The sequence below is a fragment of the Oreochromis aureus genome, linkage group 17 (genome assembly GCF_013358895.1).
Source record: "Oreochromis aureus strain Israel breed Guangdong linkage group 17, ZZ_aureus, whole genome shotgun sequence".
Classification (NCBI taxonomy): domain Eukaryota; kingdom Metazoa; phylum Chordata; class Actinopteri; order Cichliformes; family Cichlidae; genus Oreochromis; species Oreochromis aureus.
Window position 1 is genome coordinate 2,507,695 of NC_052958.1, and position 20,285 is coordinate 2,527,979.

General features: G+C 43.1%; 1 protein-coding gene and 1 non-coding gene across 3 annotated transcripts in view; one reads left to right on the forward strand and one right to left on the reverse strand.

Annotated features, from left to right (window-relative positions):
- Positions 1–20,285, reverse strand: part of hmcn1 (hemicentin 1) — an 88,059-nt gene that overhangs the window by 25,648 nt on the left and 42,126 nt on the right. For both annotated transcript variants that reach the window (XM_031758658.2, XM_039601307.1), the window contains exons 16-41: positions 19,986–20,177; positions 19,803–19,898; positions 17,934–18,061; positions 17,685–17,829; positions 16,210–16,322; positions 14,943–15,102; positions 14,481–14,646; positions 13,786–13,913; positions 13,197–13,448; positions 12,985–13,080; positions 11,952–12,146; positions 11,726–11,856; positions 10,764–10,911; positions 10,202–10,328; positions 9,954–10,108; positions 9,097–9,375; positions 8,496–8,777; positions 7,408–7,516; positions 7,156–7,325; positions 6,810–6,964; positions 4,450–4,573; positions 4,220–4,321; positions 3,553–3,729; positions 3,211–3,362; positions 2,229–2,352; positions 147–322 (exon numbers count right to left, since the gene is read on the reverse strand). In XM_031758658.2, coding sequence (XP_031614518.2) covers positions 147–322; positions 2,229–2,352; positions 3,211–3,362; positions 3,553–3,729; positions 4,220–4,321; positions 4,450–4,573; positions 6,810–6,964; positions 7,156–7,325; positions 7,408–7,516; positions 8,496–8,777; positions 9,097–9,375; positions 9,954–10,108; positions 10,202–10,328; positions 10,764–10,911; positions 11,726–11,856; positions 11,952–12,146; positions 12,985–13,080; positions 13,197–13,448; positions 13,786–13,913; positions 14,481–14,646; positions 14,943–15,102; positions 16,210–16,322; positions 17,685–17,829; positions 17,934–18,061; positions 19,803–19,898; positions 19,986–20,177 — 4,082 coding nt within the window. The remainder of the gene's footprint in view (positions 1–146; positions 323–2,228; positions 2,353–3,210; positions 3,363–3,552; positions 3,730–4,219; positions 4,322–4,449; positions 4,574–6,809; positions 6,965–7,155; positions 7,326–7,407; positions 7,517–8,495; positions 8,778–9,096; positions 9,376–9,953; positions 10,109–10,201; positions 10,329–10,763; positions 10,912–11,725; positions 11,857–11,951; positions 12,147–12,984; positions 13,081–13,196; positions 13,449–13,785; positions 13,914–14,480; positions 14,647–14,942; positions 15,103–16,209; positions 16,323–17,684; positions 17,830–17,933; positions 18,062–19,802; positions 19,899–19,985; positions 20,178–20,285) is intronic.
- Positions 7,707–7,788, forward strand: trnas-aga. Its single transcript has one exon. It is a non-coding gene; the product is annotated as a tRNA-Ser (tRNA).

Consider the following 20,285-nt stretch of genomic DNA (forward strand, 5'->3'; position numbering starts at 1 on the left):
AGAGTTTTGGCAAAAACTTCAGGCCAAAGAAAAAATGCAAATAACAGCAGGAGAGACACCGTCATCATTAAAAGGGACCTCTTAAGATTAAAGTTAGCCCTTCCAGTTGTCTTTTAGCTATATTATGGTTGTATGATGAACTGTACCTTAAGCAGACTGACATCTGCTGACACAGTCAGACCAGGCTTCCTAAAGAGTGGGCGGCCATCTTTGAGCCAGGACAGGGTGGGTGGAGGGACTGCATCGCTCTGGCAGTGCAGCTCCACGGGCTGACCAAGCATCACTGTAGCATTCACCTCCTCGCCCTGGATGTTAGGTGGCACTGTGGCAAAACATGAAGACGAGCTCCTGAAAAGGCTTCTGTCATCGAATGAATACTTTCTGGGATGAAATCATTTAAATGACATGATCCTGAGTAGGTCTTTTGTATTAAGGGTGCGTTATTGTGAAAGTTAGCCTGCTTTGTCCCACAAAGCACACTAAACTCGTTAGATTACCTCATGAGTAAACAATATAATTGCTTCCTGAGCAGCACAGGCGCTGTTTGTTGTGCATCTGGTGCTCTTTAAGCTCCAATTCCATCCTGGGTTATGACGGCATCATTAAACCAGTTCAACATATTTTAGTGACATTAAAAATCTGAGTATCTGCCTTTCCCAGAAGGTTATGAAAGCTAATCTCTGGGAATTGCTAACATGCACTGAGATGGAAAATGAATGGAGATTAAAAAAATACCCAAACAAGCCCCACCCCCCACAATTATCAACAAAACCAAAGATGGCCGTGTCTTTGATTTCTAGCAATTTCAAGAAGTTCTGGACACGATGTGTATTTGCCACTGAGCATCTGTGCAACAAAAGCACACGCCTATGAAATGAACTGACTTTGAAGTAGCTTAGGAAATCACTACTCTGGGAATAATAATGTAATTATTTTAACAGGAGGCAGAAATCCCAGAATATATGAGATGAAAGGCGTTTTGTTTAAGCCTCTGCTACAAGTTTTTCAGAAGACAGTCTGCTCTTATTTAGAAAATGACAGCAGGCCAATGTCCCTTCAACTGTGGTCGCTGTTCAGACAGAGCCCAAGTCATCGGAGAAGGACGGGAATAGGCTATCAGCTTGGTATTTGGCCAGACGCAGGAAGCTGCTGAAGAATGGTACCAATTACCACAACAAATCTGCCTTCATTTCAGTGGACAAGTTCTTTTTCCTCCTTTCTTTCTGATCTCTGCGAGGAAACTCGCATCATGTGGATGTTTGCATTCTGCATGCATATACGAACAAAGATCCAAACACAGACTCTACAATCTCATATATGTAAGATGACTTGTTTCCTATTACCTCAGTGACATTAGCTTTGATTAGACTTGTATAACAGCTGAGTCCCAATCAAGCTCAGCTCTGTTCAGGAGGCTGACAGCGTTTATTGAAATGCTAAACTCAGTCAAGCTGCACTTCCTCTACATGCACATGTTTTGCTCAAGGCTCTTGCCAGATATTGCTTCTGTATTATAATTCACAGCCTGGTGCTCAGTCTGGTTCTCTGGTGAAAGACATTTGACAGTCAGTCATAACCATTAGTTAGCAAAACAAAGCGGCTGAGAAGGAGCAGCCGTAACATGCATGAATACGATTAAGCTCTAAAGAGAAGAACCAGGGCATGTAACGAGAGAGTGCACGATAATGTTAAAGCTTCTTAATATAAAAGGCAACATTAGTGATCCACAAATAAACAGTTGAAAGTCAAAACCTTGGATGGATGGATGAACAGATAAATCTGTTTCTAAAACTATTTTATAGTTATATGGTAAAATACTGATACTTGTGTCTTTAGTATAAACAAGTTATTTGAATCGATTCATATTTCATGGATGTGCATTTATTTGAACCTAATAAACATGCATTCATCATGCATTATCTTCTGCTTATCCAATTCAGGTTAATGGTGGGACTGGAGCCATATGGCAAGAGGCAGTATGCACCCTGGACGGGTCATCAGTCTGTCACAAGGCTAACACAGACTGTTACACAAATACTCTCACATTCACACCTATGGCAAATTTAGAGCCACCAGTTAACCTAACCTGGGGACTGCAAATGATGTCAGACACAACGTTTCTAAAAAAAACAAATACAGGATTAAAAAAAATAATGTACTCTACATGCTGTTTACCATACTATACTATATAGGTACATGTATGCAACAACAGCTGTTCATGTTCTCACCATAAACCTTCAGGTCATAGTCTCTGTGCTGTTCTCCTCCAGCGTTGACAGCCACACAGGTGTACCTGCCTGTGTCGCTAACCTGTGCGCTATCCAGGGACAGCACTCTGCCACCAGCAAACACCTGACAGGCGGACGGAAACAGATCACGTCACACAAACTCACAGCACACATTCGTTAAAAGGTCTGCAGAAGACTTTTATTATTATCTAACACAGAGCTTTCACACACCTGCAATGTTCAACATATCATAACCTGAGGATAACGTCGCCTCGCATTTTTGCATCACAACAGATCTCTGGAGTATCTCGGGGTCTTGTTCGCGAGTGATGGGAGAAGGGAGCCGGAGATCGACAGACGGATTGGTGCTGCGGCTGCAGTGATGCGGACGCTGCACCGGTCCGTCGTGGTGAAGAGGGAGCTGAGTGTAAAAGCGAAGCTCTCAATTTACCGGTCGATCTACGTCCCTACCCTCACCTATGGCCACGAGCTGTGGGTAGTGACCGAAAGAACGAGATCGCGGATACAAGCGGCAGAAATGAGCTTCCTCCGAAGGGTGGCTGGCCTCTCCCTTAGAGATAGGGTGAGAAGTTCGGCCATCCGGGAGGGGCTCAGAATAGAGCCGCTGCTCCTCCACATCGAAAGGAGCCAGTTGAGGTGGTTCGGGCATCTGACAAGGATGCCTCCTGGGTGAGGTGTTCCGGGCATGTCCCACGGGAGGAGGCCCAGGGCAGACCCAGGACACGCTGGAGAGATTATATCTCTCGGCTGGCCTGGGAACGCATTGGTGTTCCCCCGGATAAGCTGGAGGAGGTGGCTGGGGAGAGGGAGGTCTGGGCTTCTCTGCTTAGGCTGCTGCCCCCGCGACCCGGCCTCGGATAAAGCGGATGAAGATGGATGGATGGACAGATCTCTGGAATGATTGTTATACAAGCCCGACACAAAAACGTCTCATAATTAAGCATGAATTTAATGACGTCACCTGTATGCCATGTGAAAGACTTGCCACAGGGCTGCCGTCTTTGAGCCATGTGATACTGGGAGCAGGAACCCCTGTAGCCTCACACTCCAACCTGACGGCTTCATTCACGACAACAGTTACCGTACCGCCTCGGCTGGAGATGACCGGAGGCACTGCAAGGCACGAGGATAAAGCACTCAGTCAGTGCCGATCTGCAACGCCACTGGAGGGTTTTGTTTTTCAGCTATCCACATACTGTCATCATTTGTCAGCGACTAATCTCTGACTTATAGAGATAGTATTACTCGTGAATAACCAAAAAGTTTATTATACTTCTGCTTAATTAATAAAAAAGCCACCCACCAAGGACCTGAAGTCTGTGCGATATCTCAGCAGCTCCAGCCAGGTTTACAGCGACACATCTGTATATGCCAGCATCAGACAGCTGTGCTCGTTCAATCTCCAGCATTTGGCCACGCTTCCGTAACGTCACACCAGCTGCACTGGTCAGAGGTCGGCCATCTTTGTACCAAGTGATAGCTAAGGCATGAAGGATATCAAAAATACTTTACTTTTAGCAAAATAACTATTAAACAGAAAACTAGGCTTAAAAGAGATTAATGAGGGTTTTAGTTTATTTAAAAACTGAAGACAATGGCAAATAAAATAAATGTTGGACTAAAATGAATTAAAGTCAAAGTTTATTACAAAGAATTTTAATTTTTTTTAAAATTTAGAATTTTTAAAGTTTATAAAGAATTTCTGTTGCCGAGTTATGGTTACTTATAACATATATCATGGTTACATAGATACTGAATTGTTGTACTGCAACACTTGCTGTAACAATGAAGAAAGTGATTTTACAATAAGAACCTAGTTACACATGAATTTATATCTAGCAAATGTTTTGAGTGTTTAGGTCATCCAAATGGAAAAAGAAGAAGTGGGAAGAAACTGGAGCTGTTTGTAGGAAAACTGCACTTTATAGGCTTTCAGTGGGACTGAGGAGGTTGTTAGTGAACAGTCTTACCAGGTAATGGGCTGCCCGCGGCCTTGCACTCGAGCTCAGTGGAAAAGCCTGACAGAATGGTCTGGTTAATGGTCTCTCCAGAGGACGGGATACTGGGAGGCTCTGAGGGACACAAACAGAATTACACCCAGAAACAACAGCTTATTATTATAAACTCTGGATATGGGAGGAGGAAGATAAGCGAGACAAACATGCAGAGCGAATGAGTTGTATATCCAAAAGTAAGTTACCGTGGACGCTGAGTCTTATGTGCTGCTGAGCTTCCCCAGCTGCGTTAGTGGCCAGGCAAGTGAATTTCCCAGAATCCTCCAGTCTTGCCTCTGTAATCTTTAGTGTCCTGCCTGCTGACTCCAGCTGTGGCAGATACAGAGAATTCAGTTTGGTAATTACTGAGCAGAATAACAATGAATCAGTTTCTGCTGCTTCTGCTGTAACTATAAAGTCTTGTATAACCTGTTAGTACTCTTAAGCCTTACGCCACGCATCCTTTCTTTTTGCTAGGAAATTTGGGAAATAGGTGATTTATTGAAATGTGCAAACATACATGGAAATGCAGTCTCCCACCCACATCCATTTCTGACTGTTTAAATGAAATCAAGGTCTGGTTTACTTTAACTTTCTTAAACTTAATGGCAATAAAACAGAATTCATTTTAATAGGCACCAGATCAAAAGTGACTACAGTTCCAACCAGTCCTTCATTATCCATTGATAACTCTGTTGTCACACCCTGCCCTCAGGTTAAGAGTCTTGGTGTCATCCTCGACAGCACTGTGTCCTTCACAGCACATATAAATAATATCACTCAGTCTTCCTACTTTCATCTACTTTCATCTATTAACCGCCTTCGTCCCTCACTCACTCCAAACAGTACCGCCATACTTATCAATGCTCTTGTCACATCTCATTTATATCACTGTAATTCTCTTCTCTGTGGTCTACCTCATAAATCCCTCCATAAATTGCAGTTGGTTCAAAATACAGCTGCTCGTATTATTTCCAGAACTAGATCCATTGAACATATAACACCTGTTCTTAAACAGCTCCATTGGCTTCCAGTTCACCTCCGTGTCAATTTCAAGATCCTGCTTCTCACTTTCAAAGCGCTTCATAACCTCGCTCCTCCATATTTATCCGATCTTCTCCATACATACTCACCCCTTCGTACACTCCGCTCTTCTTCAGCTTCCCTTCTGTCAGTTCCACCTGCTCGCCTGACTACCGTGGGACTCAGAGCCTTTAGTTGTTCTGCCCCGAGACTTTGGACGCACTTCCACTTGTTCTCCGGACCACACACTGTCTCACCACTTTTAAATCACGTCTCAAAACTCATCTATTTAGAATTGCATATACCTGATCTGTCTTAGTCCATTTTTACCTTGCTCAGTTTTTATATTTGCTTCTATACTTTTATGACTGTTTATGTCTAAATTTTATTTTACCATGTTTAATATATTTTTTGCTGCTATTGGTCATGTGTTTTTTTAAGGTGACCTTGAGGGTTTGAAAGGCACCTATAAATAAAATGTATTATTATTATTATTATTATTATTATTATTATTATCATTATTATTATTATTATGATATGAAGCAAAAGCAGGCTAATGAGTGTGAAAGTCAATATTTGGTATGACCAGCTTTATTCTTCAACATAGCCTGAACTCTCTTCGGGAATAATAGTCCAGCTTCTTGAAAGCTCTTCTTTGGATGTTGGCTGCCTTTTGTCTGTCAACATGATCCCACACGGCTTCAGTAATGTCGAGGTCCGGGCTCTGGGGAGGCCAATCCATAACTCATAATCTCCCGCTGTGTGTTTTTCTGTCCAGGTATGCTTTTACTGCACTGACAATGTGCTCAGGATCATTGTCAGATGAAAATGTTGCCAATCACATGTTTTCGAGAAGGTATGTCAGTTTTGACAAGATCCCCAACACCAGCACCCCAAAGATGAAGGCAGATGGATCACCTGAAGAGCCAGATGCATCTCTCAGGTCCTGCGTCGGCTCTTTGTGGGATTTTTTCCTGTTTCTTAAGGACAAAACTTTCAGATACTGTTCATCTGTTCTGGATAGTTTATAAGCCTGACAGTTCTTCTGTCCTCTGCTTGTCTAGTTTCCAAACATTTTTAAGGACACACTTAACACCATGCTGAGATATGTCCAGTTTTCAGATTAGAACTCTTTGGTAATGATGTTGCTTTTGCAAAAATACTTTTTTATGCCTGCCAAACTTATTTTTGACATTTGTTGCAGATGCGGTTAAAGAAACAGGCTGCTTGTAACAAAGTTATAAAGATACATTTTAAAAGTGGTTGTTTGCTACTTTGTTTGTTACATATAGATACAAAATTACAAGAAAGTCTGGCTCCTTGAAAGCAAAATATAAAGAAATGAGCGGTGTTTCCACACTGAAAGCACTGTTTATAAAAATAAGTAATAATTTGAATTATGGGAGGAGAGAGGGAGAATTTAGGTTTGGCTGCAGATATACAGCATGTATGGATCTGTGGTTCACCTGAAGAAGTTCATACTTCAGTGATGACTGATTTTAAAGTGAATAGCTTGAAAATGTCAGACAATTAGGGGACCAACCTGCAGGTGCTCACTAGTTGCGTCGACTGGTCGTCCATTTTTAAGCCAGGTAATGGTGGGAGGAGGAATTCCACTGGAGATACAGTCTAGACTCATGGGCTTGTGGAGAATCACTGAACGTTCAGTAGGTCCATTGGTACGGATGGATGGAGGAACTGCAGAGGTACAGAGGGCAGGTTTTTATCCTTAAATACATTTTACAACTGAAACTGATGAACAAGGAAATTTAAAAAAGGTAAAGCGAGATTTTGCTGCAGCTTGCAATTAGAGTTTAAGTAAAGCCATTTACATTTAAAAGATACTCAGATGGGTCGTTTTCATTTTAAAGTAAGTTTGTTTGTTTTACCTTGGACAATCACACTGAAGTCCTTATTATGGTTTCCTGCCTCACTGGTGGCCACACACTGAAAGAGAGCTGTGTCAGAGACCTGAGCGCGAGAAATGACTAGGCGTCGCCCACCGGCTGCAATCCACAATCCTTCACCTTGTCGCAATAGTTTTCCATCCTTATGCCATCTGGGAAGGAATTAACTTTACAGTGACTTTCAATAAGGCCTATTTGCATTTGTTTAACTGTGTGCAATAGACGAGCTCTTACGTTATTACAGGTGCAGGTGTTCCCGCGGTGTGACACTCGAGCTCCAAAGGGGTGTTAAGTATAACTGTGGTGACCGTCACATTATCAGCTCCATCGATGAAAGGAGGAACTAGGAGTGAAAACCATCATTGTTTTTTATTTCGTTTTCCTGACATTTCAGTTTATGCTCAATAAAATAAACTCAGACAAAGATTTCTAGCATATGTGAGGCCAGATAGATGAAAGCACAGTGAAGTGACAGGACACTGCAGACAGCAGAGTCAGCAGAACACAAGAGCATCGGCTCAGCTTTCACATGAGTTGTCGTGGCCGAGTGGTTAAGGCGATGGACTAGAAATCCATTGGGGTTTCCCCGCGCAGGTTCGAGTCCTGCCGACAGCGACGTAACGCTTTTCTCAGCTGTCAGACAGTTAAAGAGCAAACTGACAGGCTATAGTCGCTGATTTTCTGATAGCAAGTACAAATTCAGAAAATATGCTTCCTGTCAGCAGTGTGTTGAAATAATGCATTTCTAATAAAGCACAGCTATGCAATGACGCTTGTTTTGTACCCAGAGGAGATGAATGTCTTTCTCACAGGCATTTACATTTACTCCATAAATGACAGCATCACGTCGGTAAGTCGGATGTACTTAGCCCTCGTTCTTACCAGTTATGAAACACATGCAGCTGAGCGGCCACTTTAGATCACACTTTTCTTCCTGTGATGTTTTTACTTGGCAGAATTAAATGTTCAATTCTATTAGCAATAAACGTTAAGTAGATAAAATTTTCTCAGAGCAAAAATACTAATTTGGATACAGTAAAGAAATTGGTGTTGAACGAACAACAAAGCCAGACCAAACACTTCCTGGGATAACAAGCAGCAAACAAGCAGGTCAACTTTCTACAAACAGTATAATGTACACGACTTAAAAATGCACTGTGTGCATTTTGGATGGATAGAAATAGCCCAGGTGTTTGCCCATCAGCTGTTGGTAGGCTGATCTGTGAAAAATCACTATAATGACAGCTGGGATAGGACTCTAAGAAGAAAATGGACAGTGATGTAGTTATACCAGAAATCAGCGATTTTCTGTGTGTTTATACCTAAAACTCTGACGTCATATTTGACCTCTTTCTCCCCGGCGATGCTCGTAGCCACGCAGATGTAGTGTCCCGAGTCTGAGACGGCGGCCGAGGGGATTTCTAGTTTCTTTCCCTGCTCGAGCACACGGACACTTGCCCCATCGCGCACAGGGACTCCATCCTTCAGCCATGTAAGAGAGGGTGGAGGGTGTCCTCCAGCCTCACACTCCAGGATCAGAGATTTACTGAGAACCACCTTCCTTTTGATGGGCCCTTTATCCCCGCCTGTGACTGTGGGAGGCACTGCACAAGAGAGGTCCATAAAAGGACGCCACGGAAAGAAGAGAACGTGACAAAGGTTTAAAATCTTATTTGCATTTGACACATTTCAGGCTTTTATCAGGTAGAACTTAAATCTGGTTTATGCTAAATCGCAAAATTAAGCTTCAGAGCCAACAAAGGGGTTTTTAAACACAGAGATGATGGCAGTTTTAATTTCCAGGACTTGTTCTGGACCTTGTAAATAACATCGTTTAAATTAATTTCTAACAGCTGTTACTTTAAGCTGACACAAAACACAGTGAACACAAAAATGTGCGTTGATATCATTTCTGGCTCTTACAGTAGACGTCCAGCATGTAGCTTTTCTCAGCGCTCCCAGCCACGCTGGTCACCTTACACGTGTACTGTCCAGCATCAGAGGCCTGTGCACGAAGGATCTTCAAGTAGCGGCCTCGCTCTGCATATTGAGCCTGACGGCTGGACAGGATGATTTGTCCTTTTCGGTGCCAGGTTATGGAAGGAAGCGGCACCCCACGTGCCTCACACTCCAGAGTTACCGCAGTATCCAGCAGTGCTGTCACCTCTGTGCTGACGTTACCTCCTTTGATGGAGGGGGGCACTGAAATAAACGTATAAACATACTGAAATGTGTAATTCAGCTACATTTGTCCACGTTAATTGTACTAACAGATTTATGCACTGTATACAGTAGTGTGCAAAAGTCTTGAGCCACCACTCATTTTCTTATGTTTTGCTGCTGCGGAGCCTGATTTTCCTGAGCAGCAGTTCTCCAGGATTTCTGAAGGTCTTTCAAAGTTTTACTTTGGAAATTGGCTGTTTTTTCACTCATTTTCAGTCAAGTCCTTGTACACGACCAGAGTACATGACCCTGAATTATACACATATTTCTACACATGACAGACAGCTTAGCAACAAAACTATTTTAAAAAAATACCACAGTTTGACAGCATAAAATTGTATTTTTGAAGCGGCAGGGTGATTCCTGAAGCTCGTTCTTACCTTACATACTATACTTCCATGTATGTTTGCACACTTTTCCATAAATAACTGCATCTATCCATCTATTTTCTGTTTCTCTGGCAAATTGAGGAAATGATGGGTGGCTCAAGACAAGACACGGTGCTGTATTTACATTACAAAATTTACTTTGCACACTGCTTAGGATTACACACTTACCATAGACACTAAGGTTAAAGTCCTTGGACTGTTTCCCAGCTGTATTCGTGGCACTACACTGGTAGCGGGCCTGGTCTCCAAGACGGGCACTTTTTATTCTCAGAACCTGACCCCTGTTTGTGACCTCCAGATTGGGATCGCCAAGAAACACCGGCCTGGAAAGGATTAAGAATAAGAAACAGAACAGGAAGTACTGACCAATGAATGTTCAGCCAGCTTCATTTCTTTTAATTTCAGAGCACGCTTACTTCCTGTCCTTGTACCACTGGATTGCAGGAAAGGGGATTCCCTGCACCTTACACTCAAGAGAGACAGCTTGTCTGATAATTGCTGAAACATCTTGAGGAGAGCCCGAACCTATAATTGTTGGTGGGACTAAGAAACCAAGAGAGAAAAAATGGCTTTAATAGTACAACTGCACATTCATATTTAAACAAGTTTCTCACTGTGCTGCAGTAATGTTGCCAATATCTCACAAATTCTGCAAGTTCTGCTCGTCCACAAGCTGAGCAGCTCTTATTTTAACGTTTAAAAACACCATAGATTAATCAGTTAATCAAACTTTATTCATAAAACAATAAAAAAGATTTTTTTAAGTATATTAAAATTCAGAAAGTAACAATCAGGAAGCGAGCACTGTAAAATTTATGTAATATGTTCTCTTGTTTTTGGTCTAAATACTTGTTTAACGCAGCTCTGAATTACTTGTACCTAACTGAGAATTGTGGGTAAATCTAGGAGACAGGATTGCATTAACCTGCAGCACAGAATAGGAGTCTTTGTGTGTTGCCACTGACTGTCTTTACTCACCAAGCACATCCAAGAAAAAGCTTTTTTCAGTGTTTCCTGCGACGTTGATGGCTTTACAGCTGTAGCTGCCTGCATCTGCCGTTTCTGCCTCCAGCAGTCTCAGAGTTTTTCCCATATCAACAATCTGGACGTTGCTACTTGCAACTACCTGTCGATCAGCATAAATAAAATCACAGCGTAATTGAAAGTTTAGGAAATACTGTCTGACAAATTCGAAGACGTCGCTGTAATAGGATCTAAACAAAAACACAAAAAACGAGCTGCTGATACATTTCCAGCAGATTTGAAAAAAAAAAAAGTCGCTGCGGTCTACAGAGAGACAAACCTAATTTAAAATGTATACAAAACACAAAGAGTGTGCAGTTCTTGCTTAGAGCCAAGAAAACATTCAGAGAGAAGAGCATAGATTTAGATTACTCGTAATTAGCGGATTAAAGTATGATTTCACCATCTGTGCCTGGCAGGGAAAAAAATACAGCAGCCAAGGGAACAAAAAGCAGCCAACTAACTGGGATGTTACAGCACAGTGTGTGATAATGCTCTGTTCTCCCCTCAATTTATCATTATTATTCTGTCATTACAGCTTTGAGCATATTGAAACCAAGGCTTCCTTGGCAGGTCTTACACACACACACACATGGATGCACACAGGCTCCACACACATTTACAGTCTGTTCTCTTGGACAGCGCACCCTGTGATCACAGCCCATTAAGTCTTTCAAGGCTTAGGCTTCCATAATTGAATAGAAGGAAGGGTCATTATAATTTCTCATTACTTTTTCTGATGTAAAAAGAGACCACAGTCTCATGACCGCAGGTTAAATATGGCTTATGCAATTTATACCGCTCAGTATTTCTATTTGATTTATGTACCTGTCTTTTAAAGGTGTAACTTTTACACACATGGAAAAATAATATATGTCTTTGTTTCCATTCAATATAATCAACTAGATTTCACATACAGGGGCTCCATCCTTGTACCAGGTGATGACAGGTGTTGGAGTTCCTGTGACGTCACACACCAAGCTGGTGGGCTGGCTCAGGACCACTGACAGGTTGCCGGATGTTTCTCTGTCACGGAAATCTGGGGGTACTGTGGAGGTGTCAAAGGTAATGAATATATCATGAAATGCAGGAATTTTATTTTTGAACTAGAGGTGCAAAATACTTAAAGAACGGGTCAGTCACCGTTGACTTTGAGCTGGTACTTCCTCTCAGTGGATCCAGCGTCGTTGGCAGCGGTACAGACGTACTCTCCATTATCCAGCGGTGAAACAGAGGCCAGAATCAGCAGTGTACCATCCTCTAGGATGGACACGCCAGGCTCATTACCTGTCAGCTCCTGGCCATTACGCAACCAGCGAATCACTGGCTTGGGAAGACCTGAAGGAGGGATGGAGACAGGAACACTAGCAAAAGAATTCCGAGGCAGAAAAACAAAGTTGTTCTGTGTTTGCACTCTTGCAACAGAAAATCTGCACAGTGCTCTTTTTAATAAATGCACCAAACTGTAATTAAGCACCTAGTTAGAATGATGGCATGAGCTGTTACACCCCAACACGCCAACTCATGTTCTCATTTCCCTGCCTCAACCTCTCTTCCCTTTTTCTCCATTTGTCATTCGCTCTCAGAGGTATCAGGGCGAGGTGCCGGGCTCAGGAGCTGGCATGGGCCCTCAGCTTTCGGGGTGGCTGTAGCTCAGGTGGTAGAGCAGGTCAGCTACTAACCGGAAGGTTGGTGGTTCGGTCCCAGGCTCCTCCAATCTGCATGCCAAATATCCTTGGGCAAGATACTAACCCCATGTTGCTCTCCGATGCATCCATCGGAGTATGAATGTTAGATAGAAAGCACGTAACAGCTTAGAAGAAGTGTTTGTGTGAATGAATCAGTTGTATAAAGCGCTTTGAGTGCTCAGAAAGAGTAGAAAAACGCTATTTAAGGACCAGTTCAATTTACTTATTTTTATAGCAGCAAATCACAACAATATTCACCTTCATATTGTAAGTCAAAGACCCGACAATAATAGGGAGAAAGGTTGACAGATCCCTATGAGCAATCACTTGGGGAAAGTGGGAAGAAAAAACATCCTTTTAACAGGAAGAAACAAGAACCACAGCCCCTTGCCTTGCTTGTTGCTTCATTATGAACAGACATGCTTTCATTTGCATTTGGTTGTGATCCTTGTTTGCGAACTGAAAGCTAAGAGATGATAATACAGCACCTTTGGCAGGGCAGGGGAAGGCGATACGCTGATTGGCAACCCTCTCCTGCAGAGGACTGTTGAAGGGGGGCTCCAGTACTTCAACAACGGGGGGCACTGAGGAGATGCAAACACACAATCCAACATATCACACACACTCCAAAGCATCTATAACAGTTTGAGTATGGAGCATTTTAAAACTGAGCGGTAGAGTAATACTGTAAGTTGTCAACCTTGAACTACAAGCTGAACTCGAGCCTCATCTCTGCCTGCAGTGTTGGTCGCTGTGCAAGTGTAGGTTCCTTCATCATCCAGTCCCACATTGGTCAAGGCCAGACTGCCATCAGGTGACACCGGGTATCTTTTACCATCCTTGGTCCAGATTAGCACGGGCTTTGGGAATCCCTTCACCACACATGGCAGCTCCACAGGGTGACCCACCTGCACCTTCATTACCCTGGGGCCAGCATGAATACTCGGGGGCACTGCAGTAGAAAGGACATGATTTACCAAGCTTTTCTTCTGCCTCACCTGAAGCTGCATGATATTTAGTGCAGGAATTTCAGCCCAGGAGTTACTATAGATTATGTGTGTGGCTGTGAACTATGTAATCCCAGGTGATATTATGTCTGAGCTGCACCTCTCATTTAGGTAATTGTGAGTACTGAATGAGTAGTTTGACTGTCTGAAATCTGAGAAATGGATAGCACAAACTGTATATGTTCAGTTATCTATTTTCATGCAGGTGGTTGCATATTTCACTGTGATATTTTGACAGTTTTTACATTAGACGTCAGGAATCTTTACATCTTCTAAACTTACCCAAAATGCTCAGCTCAATGGATTGCGTTAAGTTTCCAGCAATATTGGAAGCAACACACACATAAAGTCCACTGTCTGACAGCCTGGTCTCTAAGATCTTCATAGATCCAGAGGGAAGCTTTGCATGTCTGGAAGAAACGAGAACATACTTAAAAACCAAACAGGAACAAATCAAAGTCCGGGTGAAACGCATGGCTGCAAATTTCTAAATATTAAAGAAAAGAAACCTCAAACACACTCACACACTTATAGTTTCCACTCAGTGACTTATTCGGTTATTACATAAAAAAAGACACTATGGTAATTCTTACTAATCCACCATCAACCATAATTATAGTCAGTTTGCCGGGCGCATAGTAGGAGCAACAGATCACAGGGAGGAGTATGATTACTCAGTCATCTTAGAAAACCACAAACTATGCCCTGAGGTCATAAACGCTTGACAAAGCACTCCATTGTAGATTACAGTTATGTAGGTTCTCTTTTAAACAACAAATCAAGCTCTCTCATTGAGGTTAAAACCAAGATAATGTGATTTTAGCCAAACTTAAGCAAATGTGTCACTGACACGGGGGTGTTGTATGGCAGCAAGGTGATTTTGTCTGGTGTGACTCTAATGAAAATGGCAGAATAAAGTAGTGTACAAGGGCTTATCAGTTAGCAACCCCTGCGTTGTGTGTGTGTGTGTGTTTTACCTGGGAGAGTGCGGAGAGATTAGTTGCCTCTCTTTGGCCCAACTGATGATGGGAGGCGGGACACTGTGGACGTCGCATGGCAAAACGGCATCCTCACCCTCGATCACCGACATCTTCGTCGGACCTGCTGAGTGTCCGTCATCGCCAACTTTGGACCTCGGTCGGACTGGGCAGTCAAACACACAGACATTTAATTCATTTCAGTTGCTCATCCTTCCTCCGCTGCTAGCATTCAGGCATGTAGGCATCACACGAGGAGGAAAGGAGATTTAAGTTTGAATGTGGGTGATTTGTTGGTTACTATCTCTTTAGGGTTTGCACAGAATGTAGACTTAGTAAAAAATGATCAGTGTAATCCCAAAAACCTTAATTTAGCAATAATGTCTTGAAGTAAAATGCTACATTTAGCCCCCGTGTTTCTGTACAGACTATGTGTAGCCTTCAGCTGGTGATGAGGTTTACCATAGACCGTGAGCTGGACCTTCCTGGAAGCATGGCCAGCAGCATTAGCAGCAGTACAGATGAACTCTCCAGTCTCATTTCCAGAAGGGGAAGTAATAAGGAGGCTGCCGTCGGGATTCAACGAGAAGGCCGAACCACCCAAGTTCACTAGCTCCCCACCCTAGAAAACAAATCACAGCAGGGGCTGGATTTTACTTCATCAGCTCAGCTTTAACACTTGATTTGTTGTCCAAGACAAAGAAGTGTGGTTTGACCTACTAAATACTTAAATATAAAAGCAGATTCTTTGCCCGCTTCTTAAGCAACAGGGCTGTGAAGTAATTATTACGAATGTACAAACTGCATAAACCCAAAGCACAAAGCCAGTGTGATGTTAGTGCAGCGGGAGTGTGTCATATTTCAGCCCTGCAGTCACTAACATGCCATCATCTGACTGATGTTATAGAAAACAGCAAAGGAATCAGAGGGAATCACGTTTTAACAGCTGGTGCAGAACTTAGTAGGCTCTAGTTTCATATGTCCCTGTAGCCCTGTTCACTTTAACAGCAAGGCCTTTACAACTCTGAGGAACGAGTGTAAAAGACTGAAAAGAGGGAGGGACTGTCCACATGCATAGACTAGCTCAAAATGTGAGCGCTCGAAGGCTGAAGACACCGTGCAAGCTAATGGACGCAGGTAGATTCCATGGTGCAGCACAACAAACATGCACATGTACCCTCACAGAGGCATTTTCCATTCGAGCGCTATTGTCTCGTTAGAGCTTATCAGTAAAGGAAACACTGTGCAATCCTGACCTCTGACACCAAACAATGCAGGAACCTGTTCCTTTGTAATGGAAAACAATGCATCCACATCTGGAAGGTTTCAACTTGAGCTCATCGTTGTTCAAAACCGCACAACCAAATCGCATAAACACAACGCTCTCTGTGTTTCCACTCCAAATTAGCCGTAAAACAGGCAACAGGAGAATAAATAGGTTCATCTGTGCACGGGTACGCGAGTCAACTGATCCTTTAAGTGTGGGGGAATTAAAGGGAAATGACTATTAAGGAAAAAGGGGAATTATTTACTCCTTCCAAATCATCAGGTGAGAAATTGCGATGCAACCTCAGCAATATTAAGTGTTATATACAGCTACAGTTAACTATTAGTTGTGTCTTTCATCCCTCTGTCATATGGTTTCTGTGTGTGTGGCACTGATAATTATTTGGCAGCATTTAAAGAGACCTGGCATTTTTTTGGGCTGTTCAAGTGAAGAGATGCACACCTTTGTCCAGGTGATATCAGGAGCTGGTACTCCAGCGGCGCGGCAGGGCAGAGAGATGGGCGTTCCTTCGATTGTGCTGAATACCTGAGGGCCATGCTGAATGGTGGGAATCACTGGAAAAATGAAAGCAAAAGAAGATACGGAAGAATTTCATCATCGGGCATTTACAGAATCTACTCCATGCATTTTGTCCTCTGCGTTGAATCTGTGCCTGGATGTCTCCACATCAGTGCCACCACTGATTTCCTGTGTGTCTCACGAGCATCTGGAAAGAAGCTGTTCATGCACTGCTCAGTACAGATGTTCCTATTTTACTTTTGTGCTTTTTTTCCCTCTCACTCTCTTGTTTTGTGACTCTGTGACTCCAAGGACTCTGCAGAAGAGATCATCACTCGGAGGCTTGTAACATTTTTTTGGAAATATGATTTAGCTAAACAACTGCATCACGTGCAGTGTACACAATACAAGACACAACATGGTGGTGTTCTGGCTGCACTGTTAAAACGGTTTCTCATGACTTACTGCAAAATCAATACACCGCTGCACAAGTGATTTGTGCATGTCTACATGAAAATGACCTAACCCCACTAATTTAAAGGAGCCGCTGCTTTAATATACATGCTGCAAACTGTTCCTGTTTATGTCGGTAGAATCGGCCAGCATCTGATTTTAGTAGAAATGGAGAACACGTTTTACTCTCTCACACACTTTGCTTCAAAGTCTACAATTCCTTCAGCAGCTCCTGGGTTTAAGGCGACCTTTAGATATTCTTATTCCTGAGCACAAGAGCCTTCACAGTGGAAAGGAGACATTAATAATAATAATAATGGATTGGATTTATATAGTGCTTTTCAAGGCACCCAAAGCGCTTTACAATGCCATTATTCATTCACTCTCACATTCACACACTGGTGGAGGCAAGCTACTGTTGTAGCCACAGCTGCCCTGGGGCAGACTGACAGAGGCGAGGCTGCCATATCGCGCCATTGGCCCCTCTGGCCAACACCAGTAGGCGGTAGGGTAAAGTGTCTTGCCCAAGGACACAACGACCAGGACAGAGAGAGCAGGACAGAAAGGCCGGGATCGAACCGGCGACCTTCCGGTTACAGGTGCGCTTCCCAACCCCCTGAGCCACGGTCACCCCCGTAAATTAAATTATATTTAGAGACATCAATGCAGAAACCGCCCAGGTGTGCTTAATGATATCAACCCAGGCTCGGTTCGGTTAATTGCATTTCTTCAATTCTCGTTACATATCCATATCTGTCCTCGTCAGTGTGCTAACATAAGAGTGACAACATTGGTCAACTATCTTTAAAAAAGTGTTAGTGTGGATAGGTCACAAAAGTCAGCTCGCAATCACAGTAAAACAGCTGATCTCAATGCCGACACCTAATAGATATCTGGTTGGTGGGGGGACTATGGGCTCATGCACTTGTCTGTGTAGAGATTTTATGCGTTCTAATGTTTGCTACCGTAAACGTTGACAGCGGTTGTGTGGTTGGCGGCCCCAACAGCGTTCTCAGCCAGGCAGGTGTAGTCACCCGCATCATCCAGCCGAACTCTCTCAATATGCAGACTGCCATCCCTCCTCACTGACACATACTGGTCTGAGGTCACCTGACAGAATGCAAGTTTGAGTCTTTATTCAACCCAGGGCAAGAATCAAGGTGTGCAAGATGTGGAAAAAAATTTAAAAGTCAAATTCCTCTCTGTGTCCTCACCAGGCCGTAGTTGTGCAGCCACTGCCTCTCGGGCAGCGGATTCCCAGCAAGCAGCACGCAAGGAAGAGTCATCGGCTGGTCCTCGATCACGCTCAGCACAGCCGGACTCATCGCGATGACGGGTGAAACTGTGGACAGCATTTGGACAAGTATACAGATGTTATGAGAAGAAGTAAGTAAATCAAGGATGCCGATGGCAAGAAAGTTTTTATAAAGTGTGCATCCAGTATGACGGACAGGGAATGACTGTTCCTACACTTTATACAGCTGACAGAACAACGCAAACACGCCTTTGTATGTATATAAATACAAACTTGTAACATCACATTTGTGGAAATAGTTTGGGGTGTTAACACAATCAGGGGTGACGTCATCTGTAGGAGATGGACAACAGGGTGTTGGTGAGGGGAATTTGACGACCACCCTGATGAGCCCGGGAATGCGTGCATGCAGTGGACACACCAAGTTCCCAAAAGAAACTGCCGTACATCTGCATTTGGTATACAGTCGAGCAAAAAACAAGGTTTTCAGGACTGTATGCATTTCTGAGAAAAACTGAATGCAAGCCACGAGTCAGTAGCTTAAAGAATCACTTTTAGCAGCAATAATTTGAAGTAAGTGTTTTCTGTCTGACTTTATCAGTGTCTCACATGGTTGTGGAGGAATTCTGGAACATGCAGTGTTCAGTTCAGGCATTTGTTTAGGCACAGCTGCCTTAAAATCCAACAGCATTTCAGCCAGGTTGATGTCTGGACTTACGGTCATTGCAACACGTGATTTCCCTGCCACTAAAACGCAAATCTGTGAGTCCTCTGAGGAGTTTACTCGATTGTTTGGATAATGTTAAGGCATGGATGACTTTGAACTTTCTTAATTTAAATGAACAGAAAACAGAGGTCATTGCAACACCTGGATTCTTTTCTTTTTCAGCCATTCTGTTGTAGCTGCTGTGCTTGGGATCATTGTCTTGTTGCACAGCCCACTTTCACCTGGTAAGAGGTGTTTGTGCTGATATGCTGCTGGGTTTACATCAAACATGGCACTGTGCATTATGACCATCTCCACTTTGGCCATGTCTGTCCAGAGGACATTGTTCCAGAAGTCTTGTGGTTTGTTCAGATGCAACTTTGCAAACCTAAGATGTGCTGCCAGGTTCTTTGTTAGAGAAAAGAGGCTTTCTCCGGGTTAGGGTTAGGATTTTCTAAATGTGCTGTCATGAACTTTAACATTTAACATACAGACTGTAGAGTCTGATATGTTGCTTTGGGTTTTTTTTACAATTTCTCTGAATTTTGCAGAGTTTGACCTCAAGATGAATTTTCTGGGATGTCCACTCCTCAGAAGAACACACACCTGAACGCACCAGACCAGCAAACTGCCAAGACTTCTGATTTTACAGAGGTGCTCAGACTTACTTATACGATCAGGTAATAAAGTGCTACCTATCCCCTCACATTCCGTGGAAGCATTAAGAATGTACTTTCTTTTATCCCATGAATGTTGTGAAGCATGTTGTCAGTAGGGAAGAGCTGTGGTCTAACATCTGGGTGGGTCTTTGCCTTCTAACCTTTGGCCTACATATAAGAGCTCAGTGTGTTTTCCACTAAAGAGAAGCTGTGAAACAGAAGTAGAGAGTTAACAAGGTTCATGTGTTCGAACACACTTACTCAAAGGTGATAACAAACTCCCGTACACATGCACCCAAGATACACAGGCACGTGCAGGAACTCATTGCTTCAGCAGCCATGAAACCGATATGCGTGTGTTTTGAGAGTGATGGGGCTAACTGAGCAATTTGGAGGTTACGGTGCTAGAGCAGAAAAATATAATAGTATCAAAGAAATGAGAAATTTAATAAGCTTTTCTTACCTAATCCAGTCACAGCGATGCTGGCCTGGGTTTGGATCTTGCCAAACTGATTCTGGGCCTCACAAATATAAACCCCCTCATCCCCCACCCATAGGTCTAAAGGAAAGAGGGACATTAAGGTATAAAATAACTGTATTTGTATCAATCATCTGTAAATTCATATACAGCTTAAAAAAATCTTACTGGTGATCTGTAGATGCCCTTTGCTCTGTGAGATCGTGCCATGTGTGCGAGGCCTGTTGAAAAGTGGCGAGCCGTCCTCTCTCCGCCAGGCGATCTCTGGTTTAGGGTAACCTTGGACATAGCAGCGCAGGGTCACGTTGAAGCCGATGTCCACAGCCACATCCGACGGCTCTACAGTGAACTTAGGTGCAGCTAGAGCGGTGAAAAGATCAAAAAGGGTAGAAGATGATGCACTTTAAAGACAGTCTCTCCGTCCTTTTTACATGTTTTGGGTTGTTAGTTACTGATTCTCGCGTACAG